Source organism: Panicum virgatum, chromosome 2K (genome assembly GCF_016808335.1).
Source record: "Panicum virgatum strain AP13 chromosome 2K, P.virgatum_v5, whole genome shotgun sequence".
Lineage (NCBI taxonomy): Eukaryota > Viridiplantae > Streptophyta > Magnoliopsida > Poales > Poaceae > Panicum > Panicum virgatum.
The window spans coordinates 31,575,459-31,591,272 of NC_053137.1; the positions used below are offsets into that span (position 1 = coordinate 31,575,459).

Here is a 15,814-nt window from a genome sequence, read left to right on the forward strand (position 1 = left end):
ACGAAGTCGTCGATTTCCTGGCATCTTGCGGCCTCTGAGGCTTCTGAAGCATTTTGATCGATCTGGAGACTGTTGAAACCGCCTAATCCATCAGCGACGAAGATCCAGGAGCCCACGTAGAAGAAGGTGCCTTTGGCGGGCACCGAGTTGTCGTCGAGGGGAGACATCGAGTTCTTCTAACGACCGTTTGGCGAGTTCCCCTACCTGGCACGCCAGCTGTCAGTGTTTTACCGGCAAGCTCTCCGAGGTATACCCCGAGGATATTGATTGTTGGCAGGGACTCGCTGAGATCGGAACGCGATGGTGCAAGGAACAGAAAGATTTAGACAGGTTCAGGCCGCCGGAGCGTAATACCTTACGTCCTGTGTGGTGGTTTGTATTGCCTTAGGTGTTGTTCGATATGGGGTCCGCCCTTATATAATCTGGGGGAACGGGGTTACATGGAAAGTCATAGTTGAGTTATGTTAGGATCCTAGTCCAAAGAGTTCGGCTAGTTTCCCTGTACATCGACTAGTTCTACTCTTATTCGGGTAGATACAGTAGAGTTAGGGCATACCCATGTGCTACTCCCTACTCTAAAATATTTCCACGCCTGTGAGAAGTCTCGATGCCCCAGGTCTGACAATGCTTGCATTGGAAACCTCAGCCTACCTATTGGCTACTTTTATACCTTATTGCATCCACTTAAAGCTTGCATACAGATGGTGACGTGAACCTGTCCCGTCCTTTGGGATAGTTTGGCAAGATGTAGGATCCGATCAGGAGTTCAACGCTAATAATGACGGATGGTATGACTGAAGCTTAGAAGCCCGTGCTACGCTCAAGTTCTGCATATGGAGATGAAGTTCAAGTTGAAAGATGTCCCGAAGACTAGCTACCGCTACCGATTTCTATTTGTTCCAATTTAGCCTAATGGGCTTGTAATAAAAGATTCGTACTATAAATCCTCTAGATTTTTGTAATAATTAAACCCATGTTTGGATCTCTTTAAGTGAGTATGAACTGATATACTGCCTGAAATGAGTTTTGTATGTGATAGCTACTTATTCAACGATTATCACAACGATACAAGGATTCGAGTTCTCCTTTCGAAAACGCAGGTGTTTCAGTTCCGCGAGCGGCTCGTCGATCCTCGCGCATGGAGGGGAAAGTGAGGGAGGGAGGGAGGGCATGTGGGGGGTGGGGTGCGGTGCGGCCCGATGGATAATGGGGTAGCGGCAGCCTCTGGAGTCGCAATGCTAGGGTGCGGTGGGGCAGCGGGAGACACACGACACGAGCGTGGAGGATGGCGGCACCGCGGTAGGCGGGGGAGTCGCAGCAGAGGCAGGTCAGGGAGTGGTGCAAGGCGTATATCGCACGGGGCAACAATCGGACGATCGAGATCTTCCAGAGGACGGATGAAATGTAGGTTGCACACTTGCACTTGCACGGGAGATGATGATGGTAAATTTTGTCATCCTTGCCTCTGTTTAGTAGTAGAGATATTACTAAAGAACATTGTAAGATTAACCCACATGGCACACGAAAGAAAAAATTAATATCCATATCAGCGAACCTCTCTCCTTTGAGCCACGCAAGGAAAGGAAAACATTTGTAAGAGTGTAAAGAGGTGACTTTTAGGTGCACCTCCAATCCTCTTTAGTTCAAAATTTTATACTATATTTTTAAAATAGAATCTCACTTTGGAAAAATAGTACAAAATTCTGAATTAGAGAGGGTTCGAGGTGCACCTATGAGATATCAATTTTCACCCCTAAACATGTGCATGAACATTTACCATCTTAGGCTATTCCCAGTGCAAGATTTTATTGCACGGTTTCATAGAGTGCCATGTCATCTAAATATATTTGAGTTCGTGAACGAAACAATGTCCCCAATGCAAAGTTTCATTTTACGATTTCATATACTAGCCATAACATTTAATTGTGAGGCATGTGATTGGGCATAAGTGTATGAAATAAAACTCTACAGCCCCTAATGCAAGTGTCAACAAATTTGATAGTCTTAGAAATTGTGTATCACAGTTTCATCCTTATGAAACTCATTACTTCTCTTTCTTCAAAATTAACCTATCATGTCATTACAATTGCTGACATGTCACTGTATTTAATACGGATAAAATCTCTATAAAACTTGCACCCGAATTAGCCTTATATCCATGTCGCAGGATATTTTCTTGTTTGGGCCCACAGGGCCGGCTCGCCTGCCGCGGAGAATCCGCGGAAGTCGTCGGAAGAGGAATTCTGCGGTTCTGACAGGGAGGCAGCCAACCAGCTGACAGACATCGCCAACAGCCCTACAGCCGCTGCCGCAGCTCTCCGCCTCCACCAAATCAATCAACCTCAACCCCCCACCCGCTCTCGCTCTTAAAATCAATCAACCAAAAATCCCTTCCCCTCCCTCCCCTAATCAAACCAAACCCCTCCAGCCCCCCTCTCTTTTCTTGGTCGTCGGCGCCTCCTCTGCTCCGCTCGGTCGCCGTGGCTGAGCAACTATCGCCATGGCTGTGAGTCTTCATCCTCCAGCCCCTCACCCCTAATCCCGCAGTTCTCCCTTTGGTCTTGCTCCGTGCGTGGCTGCACCAATCCGTGTTGCGCCCAGGTTCTTGTGGGGACCTGGTTCTTGAATCTCGATCTGCTGTTGGATGGGCCGTGCGATGGTTGGGGGTTATCGGTGGTTGCGGAGTGGCGAGCTAGGTTTTCGTTCGTTGGGATTACTGATTAGGAATTGTTAGTACTGCCATTCTATTTGGACCTAGGTGGTAGCGAGCGATTGAGCTGACCGATTTTGTATCGGTGCTTGATGCGGCGCATGAGTTGTTACGGTTGGTGCAACCAATTTGTTTTGTTTTTCCCCCCTCTGACGAAATGGGAGAGCTTTCAATATTAAGGTCCGGCATAATCGTTATAGCATTCGGGACGGCATGATGCAGCTACGTTTTCTAAGGATCGAGCTATCCTGTTCTTTATTCATACTTGATGCAGGACCAGACCAGCCATGCCTCTAAAGAATTAATTGTCTGCGTGGAGAGCTGACTCCCGCACTTCCACTGTCTCTAGGAGACTAGGACGATTTTGAGAATGGAATTGCAGTTTGGGATTAAACGCACACAGCATAGGGGCCAATGTGTTTCTTAATTTGTCTCCTTGCCACTTCTGGTGCTACCAGGGAATTGTTGGTTAATATATATGTAGTGGCTTGGTATGCGGAGGTTGTGGATTTCTGCAAATTTAAGCTTGTTTGGGCTTGTCCTTCGTGGTAGTACTGCAGGGTGTGCATTTAGTTTGGTTCTTGCTTCAACCTAGCAACCTAAAGCAGGTTTCATTGATCACCAATACAGTACTGCTTATTTTCCATACTAGAATGGTGTGCCATGTGCAAGGATACTGTATTGTTTTACTGCAGTTAACCTTTTGTCCTTTTAGGATAATGGATTTCGTTTCTCAAAAAAAATTATATGGGTTTATTTCTATGTTTGTGGTTGAATCTAAATTCTTATTGGGGAAACAAAGCACTTTGCCACTGACTATTATTGTTGGCATGTGTAACTATTGTCAATCACTTTCCAGGTTATGTTTTGTTCTTCAATTTTATATTTGCTAATTAGTTTGGTCAGCAAAATATATTGATGCTAGTGTCTTTTTGTCCGTATGGACCTGCATTTAGCACTGACTACTATATTGACATATGATAAGAGATGCTCCAAATCAAATAGGAAAAAGGAAGCCCCCTGCCTAAGTTTGGGGAGTGGGATGTCAACGACCCTGCTTCAGCTGAGGGATTTACTGTAATATTTAACAAAGCTAGAGATGAGAAGAAGACTGGAGGAAATTCACAGGGACAAGATGAGCAAGTTAAAAGTGAACAGCAACCATCTGGGCAAGGCTTCGATGCTCCCAAGGTAGGCAATACAGTAAGAACCTACCTCACTTCACAGTTCCTTTTCCCTCGGGTTGTTACTCTTCCATAGTTCTTGTAATAGTCTGTGGTTATGTAGCATAACTTGGCATTCCAACTAAAATGCTTTGACATATTTACTAGTCACCACCACCCTGTCCAATTATGATAACATTCTTTAGGAAAGAAAATTCGTTTGAATTCATTTCAGACCATGAATGATCAACCAGAAATATTAGTAATCAACCATTTTGTTGGTTTGTACACAATGGTCTCTGTTGTTTTTTTCACGCATGCCTGGCTTCTGTTCCATCATTATTAAACCCATGTCTCCATTACCTTTCATGGTTTTGGGAAACCAGTTGATTTGTAATACAGGGGTACCACCTCATGTGGGGGTCAGGCGTTGGGGTTACACTTCACCCATTACTAGATTTCAAATTCTGGTGTGCACTCTTATGCACACGATAGTAATTCTAGCTTTGAGAGGCATCAAATCTTGGTCTATGTAATTCTATTTATGTCCTGGCTTTGCATTTGCAATCCTTTTTCTGTTTATAGGTGGTGTGCTTCACAGTGGCAGATCCAGGATTCAAATCCACCTATGGCAGAACTGCCATTAGTTCTATGTATAAGTTATAGTACATTATAAATGATGCATTAACATAGAAATCATAGACATATAATTGGGAGTGACCAGATAAAGATATTACATTGAGGATGAAAAACAATTGTTTGTGAAAAAAACGTTCAGGATAAACTGGGATGAGTTTTAAATATCAGAAGAACGATCTTAAACTGAAAAACAATTGTTCTGTTCAGCAGCTTTAGCTTGAGCTTCTGGATCAAGAGCACTAGTGTGTCCATCATCTTGCTCTTGTGGAGGCAGGTCAGCCAGCAGTTCCGCTTTCATTAGCACTATAACCTGAAATTGTGCTATTGTATCTCTTCAAGCCCACTGGCCACAACTATCAATGATCAAATAGAACATGAGTAAATGTGCATACGATTAGTTTGCAGTTAGAAATTGCAGAAGACATTCTATTCTACCAAGTAGTTATCCGATACCAATCCCAGTGGATCCAATCTACACCTTTCATGTTTTCCCCCATCTTGGTTGGCCTCCAATGGTTGCCCTTGGGGCATGGTGCTCTCTCTTGACTCCCTGGTCCTTCCCGCTGTTGTCGATATGGAGCACAGCCATGGCGCAAGCACCCATTCCATTCTGCCTCTATTGGGCTCTTAAGCTCTGATGATCCTCTCTTCCCTTCCCGTTGCTACTCACATTGCTTTCCAATCTGCCACCTTAGATCATTGAGTCCTGATTGGGGATTGGAGAGTACGTGGGCTATTCTAGTATTCTTCAAGCCGTAGTAGACCGGGCCACGGCCGCTAGGTATGTGCGCGGCTGCTGCAGCTTTGTATTTTGTCAGGCTTCTGTGTTGCAGTGATGCCATGGTAGCTGGGGAGAGCGGTTCTGCTCACTGATGGCTAGGAATGGCGGTTGTCTCATGGCACGCCATACTGGTGGATCAGCCCCTGGTGCTTCACATTTATATATGCACGTTCTGTGTATTGCTGCTGATGATGTGTGACTGTGCAGTGATGAAGCCTAGCGTATAATTGTAGAGCTAATTCCCTGAATGCCATTGAAATTTTAGCTCATCCCTTCAATGCCACCAAAATTTAGGTCATCCCTTCATTGCCACTGAAATTTTACTCCAATCCCCTCAGCGCCATTCCATGTGTGCTGTTAGAATGACCGTTAAATGAGAATAAAAAGACAATACTGCCCCTGTAAGACAGCTCGAGCTAACAAAACCAACGTACACAAAGTTACACAGATCCCCTAGTCAATCAGGTTCAATAGCGCCAAGTCGGACGACGACCGGCCAGTCGGCGACCCGTCCGGTGCTCCCGAGCTTCCCGCTGTCAGGCTGCCAAATTGGATGGAGCACTGTCGTCAGGTTGATTGGACTAGCAACAGTGTGCATCAGATGTTCAGAAATCCATTTGCCTCAAATTTCAGATTTTCAGGGAAGCACAAGAGCAACAAGATAAACTCTGTACTACAAGCTACTCCAGTACTACAATTTTTGACAGGATAAACTAAACTTCGACCTATTGACAAAAAAAAAATGAATTGCAACCAGCGAGTGCTTCAAGGGGGTTCTGCTCACCATTGGGGAGGGAGAGGGGTGCTCCGAGCGGCGCCCCTCCCGTGCGCCCCGTCGCTCGTTAGGGAGGGGGGTGGGGGGGGGGGGTTGCTGCTCCAAGCTCCGAGCAGCACCCCACGCCCTCCCGTGCGCCCCTGCCCGCGCTTCGGGGAGGTGGAGGAGGCGCTCTGAGCTGCGCCCTGGAAGAGCAGATCCGGCCAGGACAGGAGAGGAGAGGGTTTCCATCGATAGATGCGGCCGGGGTTGAAGATAAAGATTCGTGGGGGGTAAAATTGGAACAAAACTATTTGGGAGATCCATTTTAATGGTGTTTTCACGGTTTTTACTTCGAATCTAATGGCAATGGCACTGAGGTGATTGGAGTAAAATTTCAGTGGCAATAAAGGGATCGTCTGAATTTCAATGGCATTGAAGGGATGAGCTAACAGCCTTGAGAGTGTATTGTGAAAAAAACATGTTGCCACTGTAATTTGTCTAGATTGTTAGCATTTCAAGTGTGGGGGGGCTTGCAGAAAGCTCTGTCACTGGTAAAATGTTCTAGCTGCTAGTTGAAATTTGGTTTAACTTTTATAGTATCAGAAAAATAACCGAACAAATATGCAGAGGTGTCATAATTAGCAGTACCATTCTGTGCTGTGTTTCAGTAACTGCACAACCTGTCTATGTAGTATGTGTTGGACCTGAGCCCGGCGATGTATGCCGGCGTCGAGGTCGCAAGCTCGCCGGAGGACGAGGTCTCACAGCAAGAAACACACGCTATCACTTGGACACAATAGTTTGGTGCTGCTTGAACTGGCAGCGTTTTCTGTTGTTCTTTACTGAATATAAAGCAAAGATTACAAGGCAAAGCGCTCGGCCATTTGCCGCACGTCGCGTGATTTCGGCGCGTCCATCCCCACGCCCACGACGCCGCTCATAGCTGAGAGCCCAGGTTCGTGGCGAGCTATTCTCGGCCACGACCTCTACGCGCACGGCGACCACAGAATACGGTGCTTGTGCGCATGCATAACAGAAAAGGAAACATGCAAGTCTATCTACAACGCAAGGCTTAACTAACAAATCTCCTCCTAAGCCTTGCGTATCTGCTTGAGATTGACGAGGCCGAGCCTGGCGCGCAGATCACAGAAACGTTCGCGTGCCAGAGCCTTCGTCATGATGTCCGCCAGTTGCTCAGTGGTGCCAATGGAGGCAACGCACACCCTTCCTTCTTCGATGCACTCACGAATAAAATGAAATCTTGTATCTATATGTTTGCTGCGATCGTGGACGACAGGGTTCTTACTGAGTTGAACAGCGGACTGATTGTCGATGTTGATCTTCACCGCGCCTTCCTCCTTGCCCTTCAGCTCAGCTAGGAGACGCGCCAGCCACACACCCTGGCAGGCAGCAGCAGTTCCAGCAATGTATTCTGCCTCACATGAGGACAGAGCGACGACCTTTTGCTTCTGTGACTGCCAGGTGATGACGTTCTTGCCGAGGAAGTAGATGTCCAGTGGTGCTCTTGCGGGTGTCGATGTCCCCGGCAAGATCACTGTCGCTGAAACCGACGAGGTGCGCGTCCTTCTCCTTCCTCGTGTAGAAGCAGCCGTAGTCCAGAGTGCCGGCGATGTACCGCATCACCCTCTTCACAGCTGCCAGGTCCTCGGTGGTCGGCTTCTCCATGAAGCGGCTCACGTAGCCCACCGAGTAGGCCAGGTCTGGCCTGGTATTCACTAGGTAGTGCAGGGAGCCAACAATGCTCCTGTACGCTGTTGCGTCGACAGCGGGCGCACTGCTCTCCTTGCTCAGCTTGAGGCGTGGCTCCATGGGGATAAAACTGGGATTGCACCTAGTCAGCCCGGCGTTCTCTAGGATCTTCGCCGCGTATGCACTTTGTCACAAAGTGATGCCGCTGTCGAGTTGGGTTACCTCCAGACCAAGATAGTAGTGGAGCAACCCCAGATCACTCATCTGGAATGTGGCCTTCATCTGCGACTTGAACTCGTCGATGTCGCCCGTGCAGCCACCGGTGATCACTAGATCGTCGACATACACGCCCACGACGAGTCGTCGTGCGCCCTCGTCGCGTAGGTACACCGCATGCTCGGAGTTGCTGCGCCGGAAGCCGAGGCTGAGCAGGGAGCCGTCCAGCTTCGCATACCACGCGCGCGGGGCTTGACGAAGCCCGTACAACGCCTTGACGAGGTGCAGCACCTTGCCCTCTTGCTCCTTGAGGACGAAGCCCGGCGGCTGCTCGACGAAGACCTCCTCCTGCAGCTCGCCATTGAGGAAGGCCGATTTGACATCCATATGATGGACAGCCCAGCCCTCGTTCGCGGCGTGCGCAAGGAGTAGCCGCACAGACTCCAGGCGCGCCATTGGAGCGAACACTTCGTCGAAGTCGACACCTTGGCGCTGCACGTAGCCCTTCGCGACCAGCCGGGCTTTATACTTGGTGATGATCCCGGCTGCGTCCTTCTTCGCCTTGAAGACCCATTTGAGCCCAATGGCCCGTGTCCGCGGGGGAGGGTCGACGAGCTCCCAGGTGCCGTTTGCCTCGATCGCCGTCATCTCGTCGAGCATGGCGTGACGCCAGCATTCATGCTTCTGCGCCTCGACGAACGTGGACGGCTCTGTGTCGCTGGCCATTAGCAGCTGCTCCGACGTCTCGTGATGTGCTTGTCCCGGCGGCGTCGCCGGTCCAAGCACGTTGTCGATCTTGCGGAATCGGAGTGGTGCATCGTCATGGTCTGCATCCAGATCAGCTTCATTGATGTTGGGGGGCGTGGCGAACTCCAAATCTTGCCCAGCAGCTTGTGCTGGGGTGCTCAGTGTCGGCGGCGCGACGTCGTGGTGCGGTGACCGTGGCGAGGGAGTCGATGCGGCCGACGTCGAGCTGGATGCATCGGCAGCCGCTGGCGTCGACGAGGTGGTCATAGTGACCACCTGAGGTAGTCCGGCGGTGGCCTCCTGGATGTGGAAGTCCTCAGCGGCATCGCCGAGCTCTCCTGTCCAGGACCACTGGGCAGCCTCGTCGAAGACGACGTCGCGGCTGATGTGGACGCGCCGGGTCGATGGATCGAACAGACGGTACGCCTTGGAGCCCGCCTCGTAGCCGACGAAGATGGTGCGCCTGCTCCTGTCATCGAGCTTCTTCAGGTTCGGAGTTGTCAGCTTCATGTGCGCGATGCAGCCAAACGTGCGCAGGTGCTGGACTCCTGGCGTGCTCCCTGTCCAGAGCTCGTAGGGGGTCTTGCCTCCTATGCTCTTGGAAGAGGACCGATTAAGGAGATAGACGGCCGTCGTGACTGCCTCACCCCAGAACTCGCCCGGGAGCTGCTTCGCCTTGAGCATACACCGGGCAGTTCCCACCACAGATTGATTGCGCCGCTGACGACGCCATTTTGCTGCGGTGAGTAGGGCGCCGAGAGCTGACGGTGTACGCCGAGGTCGATGCAGAACTGCTCGAAGTCGCCTGCAAGGAACTCGCCTCCACGGTCAGTACGCAGTGCGCGCACTGGTTTGCCGGCCTTCCGTTCCGCCGCGGCCTGGATGCGCTTGATCGCCGCGGCCGCGCCATCCTTGCTGGGGAGCAACGCGATCCACATGTATCGCGAGTGATCATCGACCAGGAGCAGGAAGTACCGATTACCGCTCGGAGTCGGTGGCGTGATGGGGCCGCAAAGGTCGTCGTGGAGTAACTGGAGCACGTCCGTGGAACGTGCCAGGGCGCGCTATGGGAACGGCGTGCGCCGGTGCTTCCCCGCAAGGCAAGCGTCGCAGAGCTGCTCGGGCTGGTCGAGCAGGGGCATGTCGCGGACAAGCTCCTCTCGACCCATCTTCCTCAGCGCGCCGAAGTTGACGTGCCCAAAACGGGCGTGCCAGAGCCACGCATCCTCCTTGGCGTGCGCGGCAAAGCACACCGGCCGTGCAATCTCGGCGTCGAGCATGTAGAGCCGGCTTGGGCTCCGGTGGATTTTGGCGAGCAGGCGGCGCTCCTCGTCGCGGATCCGCATCACTCCCTCCTCCACGAGCACCTGGAACCCCACCTCGTCGAGCTGGCCGACGCTTATAATGTTGGTGGTGAGCCGTGGGATGAAGTAGGTGTTGGCGAGGGTGCGATGTTCTCCATTCTTGCAGGCGAACAGAACGGTGCCGCGGCCCTCGATCTTGACGACTGAGCCGTCGCCGAAGCGTACCGTGCCGACGATGCCGGTGTCGAGGTCGGAGAAGGCGCCGCGGGATCCCGTCATGTGGTTCGTCGCCCCGGTATCCAGGACCCAGCGCTTCGGGTCCCGGTCCTCGGCGGCGTCGAAGGCGGCGAACACCTTCGCCTCCACGACCTCGAGCTGGCGCGGCGGAGCGTCGACGTCGATGACGTCGCAGTTGCGGATGTACGGCGGCGCTTGGAGAGGAGACAGAGTTGACGATGCATCTTCCTCCACGACCCCGAAGGCGTACATCAGGGTGGGCTCGTCGTCTTGGGCCACATGGGCCTGCTCCTCCACCTTGAGTTTGCCACGGCAATCTTTGGCGACGGCGTGCGGAGTCTTCCCCTTTGGCGATCGCGGTGGCGTCTTGTTGCCGCCCGACGTGCCGATCTTGTTCGACGGCGGGGACCGGCCACGGAGCGGCGGAGACGACATCGCGGCGCGCTAGGACCTGCCGCCTGGCTCTGATGCCACTTGTTGGACCTGAGCCCGGCGATGTACGCCGGCGTCGAGGTCGCAAGCTCGCCGGAGGACGAGGTCTCACAGCAAGAAACACACGCTATCACTTGGACACAATAGTTTGGTGCTGCTTGAACTGGCAGCGTTTTCTGTTGTTCTTTACTAAATATAAAGCAAAGATTACAAGACAAAGCGCTCGGCCATTTGCCGCACGTCGCGTGATTTCGGCGCGTCCATCCCCACCCCCACGACGCCGCTCACAGCGCACGGCGACCACAGAATACGGTGCTCGTGCGCATGCATAACAGAAAAGGAAACATGCAAGTCTATCTACAACGCAAGGCTTAACTAACAGTATGTACATAGTAGTACTAATGAAAGAGCCACTGGCAGAGCTTCAGTGCGGTTAAAGTGTATTGTGGCCCCTCCTTTCCACTTACAAGGCTCTATTAATGTACTTACATTTCAGCAAATCACCTCTTTGTTCAAATTGGTCAAACAAGCACGCTATATCCTCTGCACAGAACAAAATTTTAATCTGTCAGTTGGAACCTTTTCTGGTGTCATTTGTTATTAGTAGTAATAGACATGCCAGTGATGCATGTCTAAGTATACTTGGTTGATATGGAAATTTTAATGCATGTATATTGAAGGACAAGGTTTCAAGTACTAGTATGCGTAAATATTTGATGTAATGAGTGCTTGGGCTAGTTAGTTTAATTTGTAAGTGGAAAGGTGCGCAGAATATAATTGTTAGTGACGTTAGGTCAGGAACTTATATATTAAGGCCACATATTTTTCTTTCTAATAATCCGTATTCATTTGCAGAAGAAATGGTTGTGCTGCTTTCAACCCAGTGCCGCTGAATCCTAAAGTTCCCAAGATAGCGTCTGGATCGTGGAAGTGAGCTGTGCTTCCTTGTCAAATTTCTGAAGACATTCTGCGATATACAGGGAGACATGTTATCATGATTCTTTTTACAGTTGTGTGATGAAAGATGGTCTGGGAGGCAAGTAATGTTACTAGTATGTCTCTGGCATGTACATTATTTGCAACTTATATATCCGGGTAAACATCGGTTGTGTATATTGATGCGTAAAATTGTGCTTGGTCTAATTGACTCAATGAACATTTGTTCAGCTGAGAAAAGGGGAAAGTCGGAAAGGTACAGGGTAAAATGAAAAGGAAGCAAAAGATATGGAGTATGCTATGCATGTGCCTTAGGCCGACAATTTGCCTTTACTGCTTCACGGAGCAAGTTGATTACAGGAATGACTTCCAGGTACTGCAAAAAGTATTCTTCCGAATACGGGTTACGTGTATCATTGAACTGAGAACAAATTATGCTCTAGCTATTTAACATTCTTGGACAAGAAAAGATTAATTCAGAAGAACGGTGCCGCTCTGGTCTATGCTGGTATATTCCGACTCAAATATGTAAAACTGTTAGTACAGACGTCTGACCACTCTTGTATGTAAAACTGGGCTTGCACAATTTGCAAAGACCACGGTAGAGACTTAGCAAAATCAAGGGAGCTTGACTCGTTTCTAGTGCACATGCACCGGCGCAGCTGCTGAATAATCTCCTTGATCTATGAACAAGTTCTTGGAAAGTCCAATTTTATCGAACAAGAGCAGAATGAAAGTCTTGCCATAATTAGACGAAAAAGGTTACTTATTGCCCGTCGTTAAGTACTAAGTTCGACCCTCAAAACCTACATAAAAAGCATAAAAGATGAAACATCAACATTAGCAATAGAGTTATTTCTAATCATTTCCACAAGTGTTGGTGTAAATTTGTATACCAGTATGTTTATGAAAAAAATAAGAGAAAACACAACTCAAGTCTAGAGAAACACACTTCCGGTCAATCAGAGACAAGTATGCGGATTTAAGGATACAAAGCCAGCATAAACCAACATAGAAACACACGTCACACGTTTACCTAGCCTCGGGGTCCACCTAGAAGCCACCCAGCCAAAAAGAGGTGCAGAGGGGTAGGCCAACCAAGGTTGAACCACATCTTGCAACCCTCACTTCCGGCCGCCACGTGTCGTCTTCCAACACTCTCCTGAAGTCGGTTGTGGCAGTTTGAGTGGACCAGAGAAGGATAACAACATGGGATAAAGTAGTTGTGGGGCCCACACACATGGTGGGTGAGGGGAGAGAACTATCGGATTGACCGTGCGCCATCGAACCTTTGGTCGACGGTAAAACTATATTCATTGGGCATCTGGCAGACCAAATGTTGGGGAAATGGCTAGCCTGCATAAATTTGTATTGCCAGACTTCTCTGACTCCTACTTTGGAAACCATGAGTGCCAGATTTGTTAAGCATGATAGTTAGACGGTGTAGATTGGACTTTCTTGTTTTTTATATTGGTTTTTTAGTAAAGTCCATCACCGGTCTCTAAACTTGTTCGACTGTGTCATTCCGGTCCCTAAACTCGCAAGTCGACCATTTAGGTCCTCAAACTTGTTCGGCTGTATCATCCTGGTCCCTAAACTTAGAAATCACCCATTTAGATCCTCAAACTTGTTTAATTGTATCATCCCGGTTTCTAAACTTGATTTTGAATCCCATCTGGGTAAAAATAGGCTGATCTAAAAACTCTATATTAAAAAATTATTCATAAACTTTTCATATGAACTTGAATAAGGATAAGCTTCATATGAAAACTCTATATAGATCGCGTCAAGGGCTACAATTTTGATATAAAGTTTGTCTTCATTAGAGTTTATATGAAAAGATTATGAATTGTTTTTTGATATAGAGTTTTTAGATCGTATTGTTTTGACCTAGATAAGATTTAAAATAAAGTTTAGAGACCGAGATAACAAAACTAAACATGTTTGAGGACCTAAAAGGATGATTTTTGAAGTTTAGAGACCGAGATGACATAACCGAACAAGTTTGAGGACCGAGATAACCCAAATGAATAAGTCTAAGGACCTAAATGGTCAATTTGCAAGTTTAGAAACCGGGATGACACAACAGTCCAAATTTAGGGACCGATAATGGACTTTACTTTTTATTTTTTATCAACCATGCAACACACACGCGCACGCGTGCGCACACGATCGTTGGTTCAGGCCATGGAAGAAGTTCTGAAGTATAAGCCATTCTTCCATGCCGTGGTGTGAGCATGCTGCAATGTATTCCTGGAGACGATCCCAGGCTTCCGAGACTATCTCATCTTGGAGTTGTTGAAAACTGGAAATCCTGTTCCGAAGGGCATTGATTTTGCCAACCGGAAAGTACTTGACCAGAAAAGCATTGGCACACGCATCCCATGTGTCGAATTCTTCCTTGAAGGTGTAGAACCACGTCTTTGCTATCCCAAGCAGAGAGAATGGGAACAGACAAAGGCGAACAATATCCATCATAGTGCCTTTTGGGTTGATTATGCTGCTCACTTCTAGAAAATTCTGAAGATGAGCGTTGGCATCCTCTGATGCCTTTACGCAGAAGGGACTTGCTTGGATCATGTTGACAAGACCAGTCTTTATCTCAAGGCCATCAGTGCCTTGGTCATTGGTCAGTCCAGCAGGGATATGGCTATTGGACGGGGCTGAGAATTGATGGAGTGTCATCTGAGCCATGGGAATTGAAGCTGGCGTTGTCAAACCTTGATCCTAAGAAAATTCCTTCTGTTAGGACGACTATGCGTCAAATAATTCACCCAATTCTTCTAGATCTAAGTTGAAGTAATATGATAGATCGATTCTGGTCCTGCACTGCTCTGCAGAAATCACAGATATCTGAGAGCAAAGGTAATCCCGCTAAATTTAGCAGTGATAAATTCGTAAATTTTATCAAACTATTCGATGATATCCTTAGGCAATTGCCTCCCCGGCAATGGCGCCAGAAATGGTTGTTGGTGTTTCTTATGCTCAATAAAATATAGATTCCGCAAGCGCACAAAATCACCGCTGTAGTACTTCAACTTGGTGTATTTCAGGGTATCATAATTTTCCTCAGGGAAGCACTATGGTAAAGAGTATCGAAGAATCGAATGACAAACTTTACTAGAGATATCAACCGACTAACTTAGTGGGGGTAAGCCGGATATGATAGATAAGATAATGGCCAACGAAGACCGTCTGACAAGAGGAGACTCTAATTCTTTGAGAGGTAAGCACTGGGAGGACAATGAGCGAGAAAGACTCCTAAAATACTTCTAAACTATCGAGCTAGCCTCTCTAGACAAAACCTTGCTTCTAACTAGTTATCAGGAATGTAGAGCTTACTTCGGCGGCCTCAGGGAAAGACTCAGACTGGGGTGAGAAGGGAGTCCAACGGCAGTCGGCACTACTACTATGAAAGCACCCGAACGTGGTGGACTACAAGGGACAGACAGGGCTGTCACCACCTGCCGCCTACCACAACGGTACTGTGGGGTGGAACACACTTTCTAGCTAACACTAAGCTCGGACACCACGTCCGTACTCGGTGTTAGGATTTCTCTTGTCGCGAACAAGAGAAATCCCCCTCAACCTAGGGACCTAACTTGAGTTCCCTAGTCCGGGCGAGAAATCCCGTAAGGAAAGATCCCGATAAACAAGAGAGATACAAAGCCTAAGCTAAAGGAATTACTTCCGCACACAAGTATGATAACTTGAGAAGATAAATAATGCGGAAAGTAAAGCTGACTCGAAAAGATAAAGAAGATAACTATATTGATAAATGTCAAAGGAAAAGATACAAGAGCTTATACCCGACTTCCGATGACGACTCCGGAATCCCAAGACAAGCTCGACTCGACTCTAACTCCGAACTACCTAACCTACTCTAGAAAGTAGAAGAGAGAAGAGAGAACTCATTGGTGTGTCTCACAAGTGAGGGGTGGAGGCCTATTTATAGCACTCCAAGGTCGGTTCTTGGCCGGTAAAACAGGTAGCGTCAGTGGTAAGCATTTGTAGTCGGTGTGCTTAACTTCCACGCCAAAGTTGAGCTCGAGACACGGCAAAGTGGGGCCGGCCGGCCTCCCTTAGGCCGGTCGGCCTGTGATTTCCTCCGTTTCCAACCGCCCTTCTCGTGGACGCTCCTGATCTTGTCTAGATGTCGGTGTAGGTTGCGTTGCTTGAAAG

The 15,814-nt window shown here is 48.7% G+C and overlaps 1 protein-coding gene and 1 non-coding gene across 3 annotated transcripts; both read left to right on the top strand.

Annotated features, from left to right (window-relative positions):
• Window positions 1–2,264: 2,264 nt before the first annotated feature.
• LOC120673315 (protein NOI4-like) lies at window positions 2,265–11,928 on the top strand. 2 transcript variants are annotated; one of them, XM_039954098.1, is made up of 3 exons: window positions 2,265–2,506; window positions 3,716–3,913; window positions 11,552–11,928. In XM_039954098.1, exons 1-3 carry the CDS (start codon window positions 2,501–2,503, stop codon window positions 11,594–11,596), a joined length of 249 nt encoding a protein of 82 aa, XP_039810032.1. In that variant the 5' UTR covers window positions 2,265–2,500; the 3' UTR covers window positions 11,597–11,928. The 2 variants fall into 2 exon arrangements, with proteins under 2 accessions (XP_039810032.1, XP_039810040.1); XM_039954106.1 differs by having other exon boundaries at window positions 2,266–2,506; window positions 3,716–3,901.
• A 1,925-nt stretch (window positions 11,929–13,853) lies between these two features.
• LOC120696281 lies at window positions 13,854–13,960 on the top strand. The gene has a single exon (XR_005684059.1). It is a non-coding gene; the product is annotated as a small nucleolar RNA R71 (small nucleolar RNA).
• The last annotated feature ends 1,854 nt before the right edge of the window (window positions 13,961–15,814 follow it).

What these genes read in the sequence shown, in the direction of transcription:
- LOC120673315 (XM_039954098.1), top strand. An exon ending in CTCCCAAGGTAGGCAATACA is followed by an intron (nt 3,914 to 11,551) that starts GTAAGAACCTAC and finishes ATTCATTTGCAG; the next exon opens with AAGAAATGGTTGTGCTGCTT.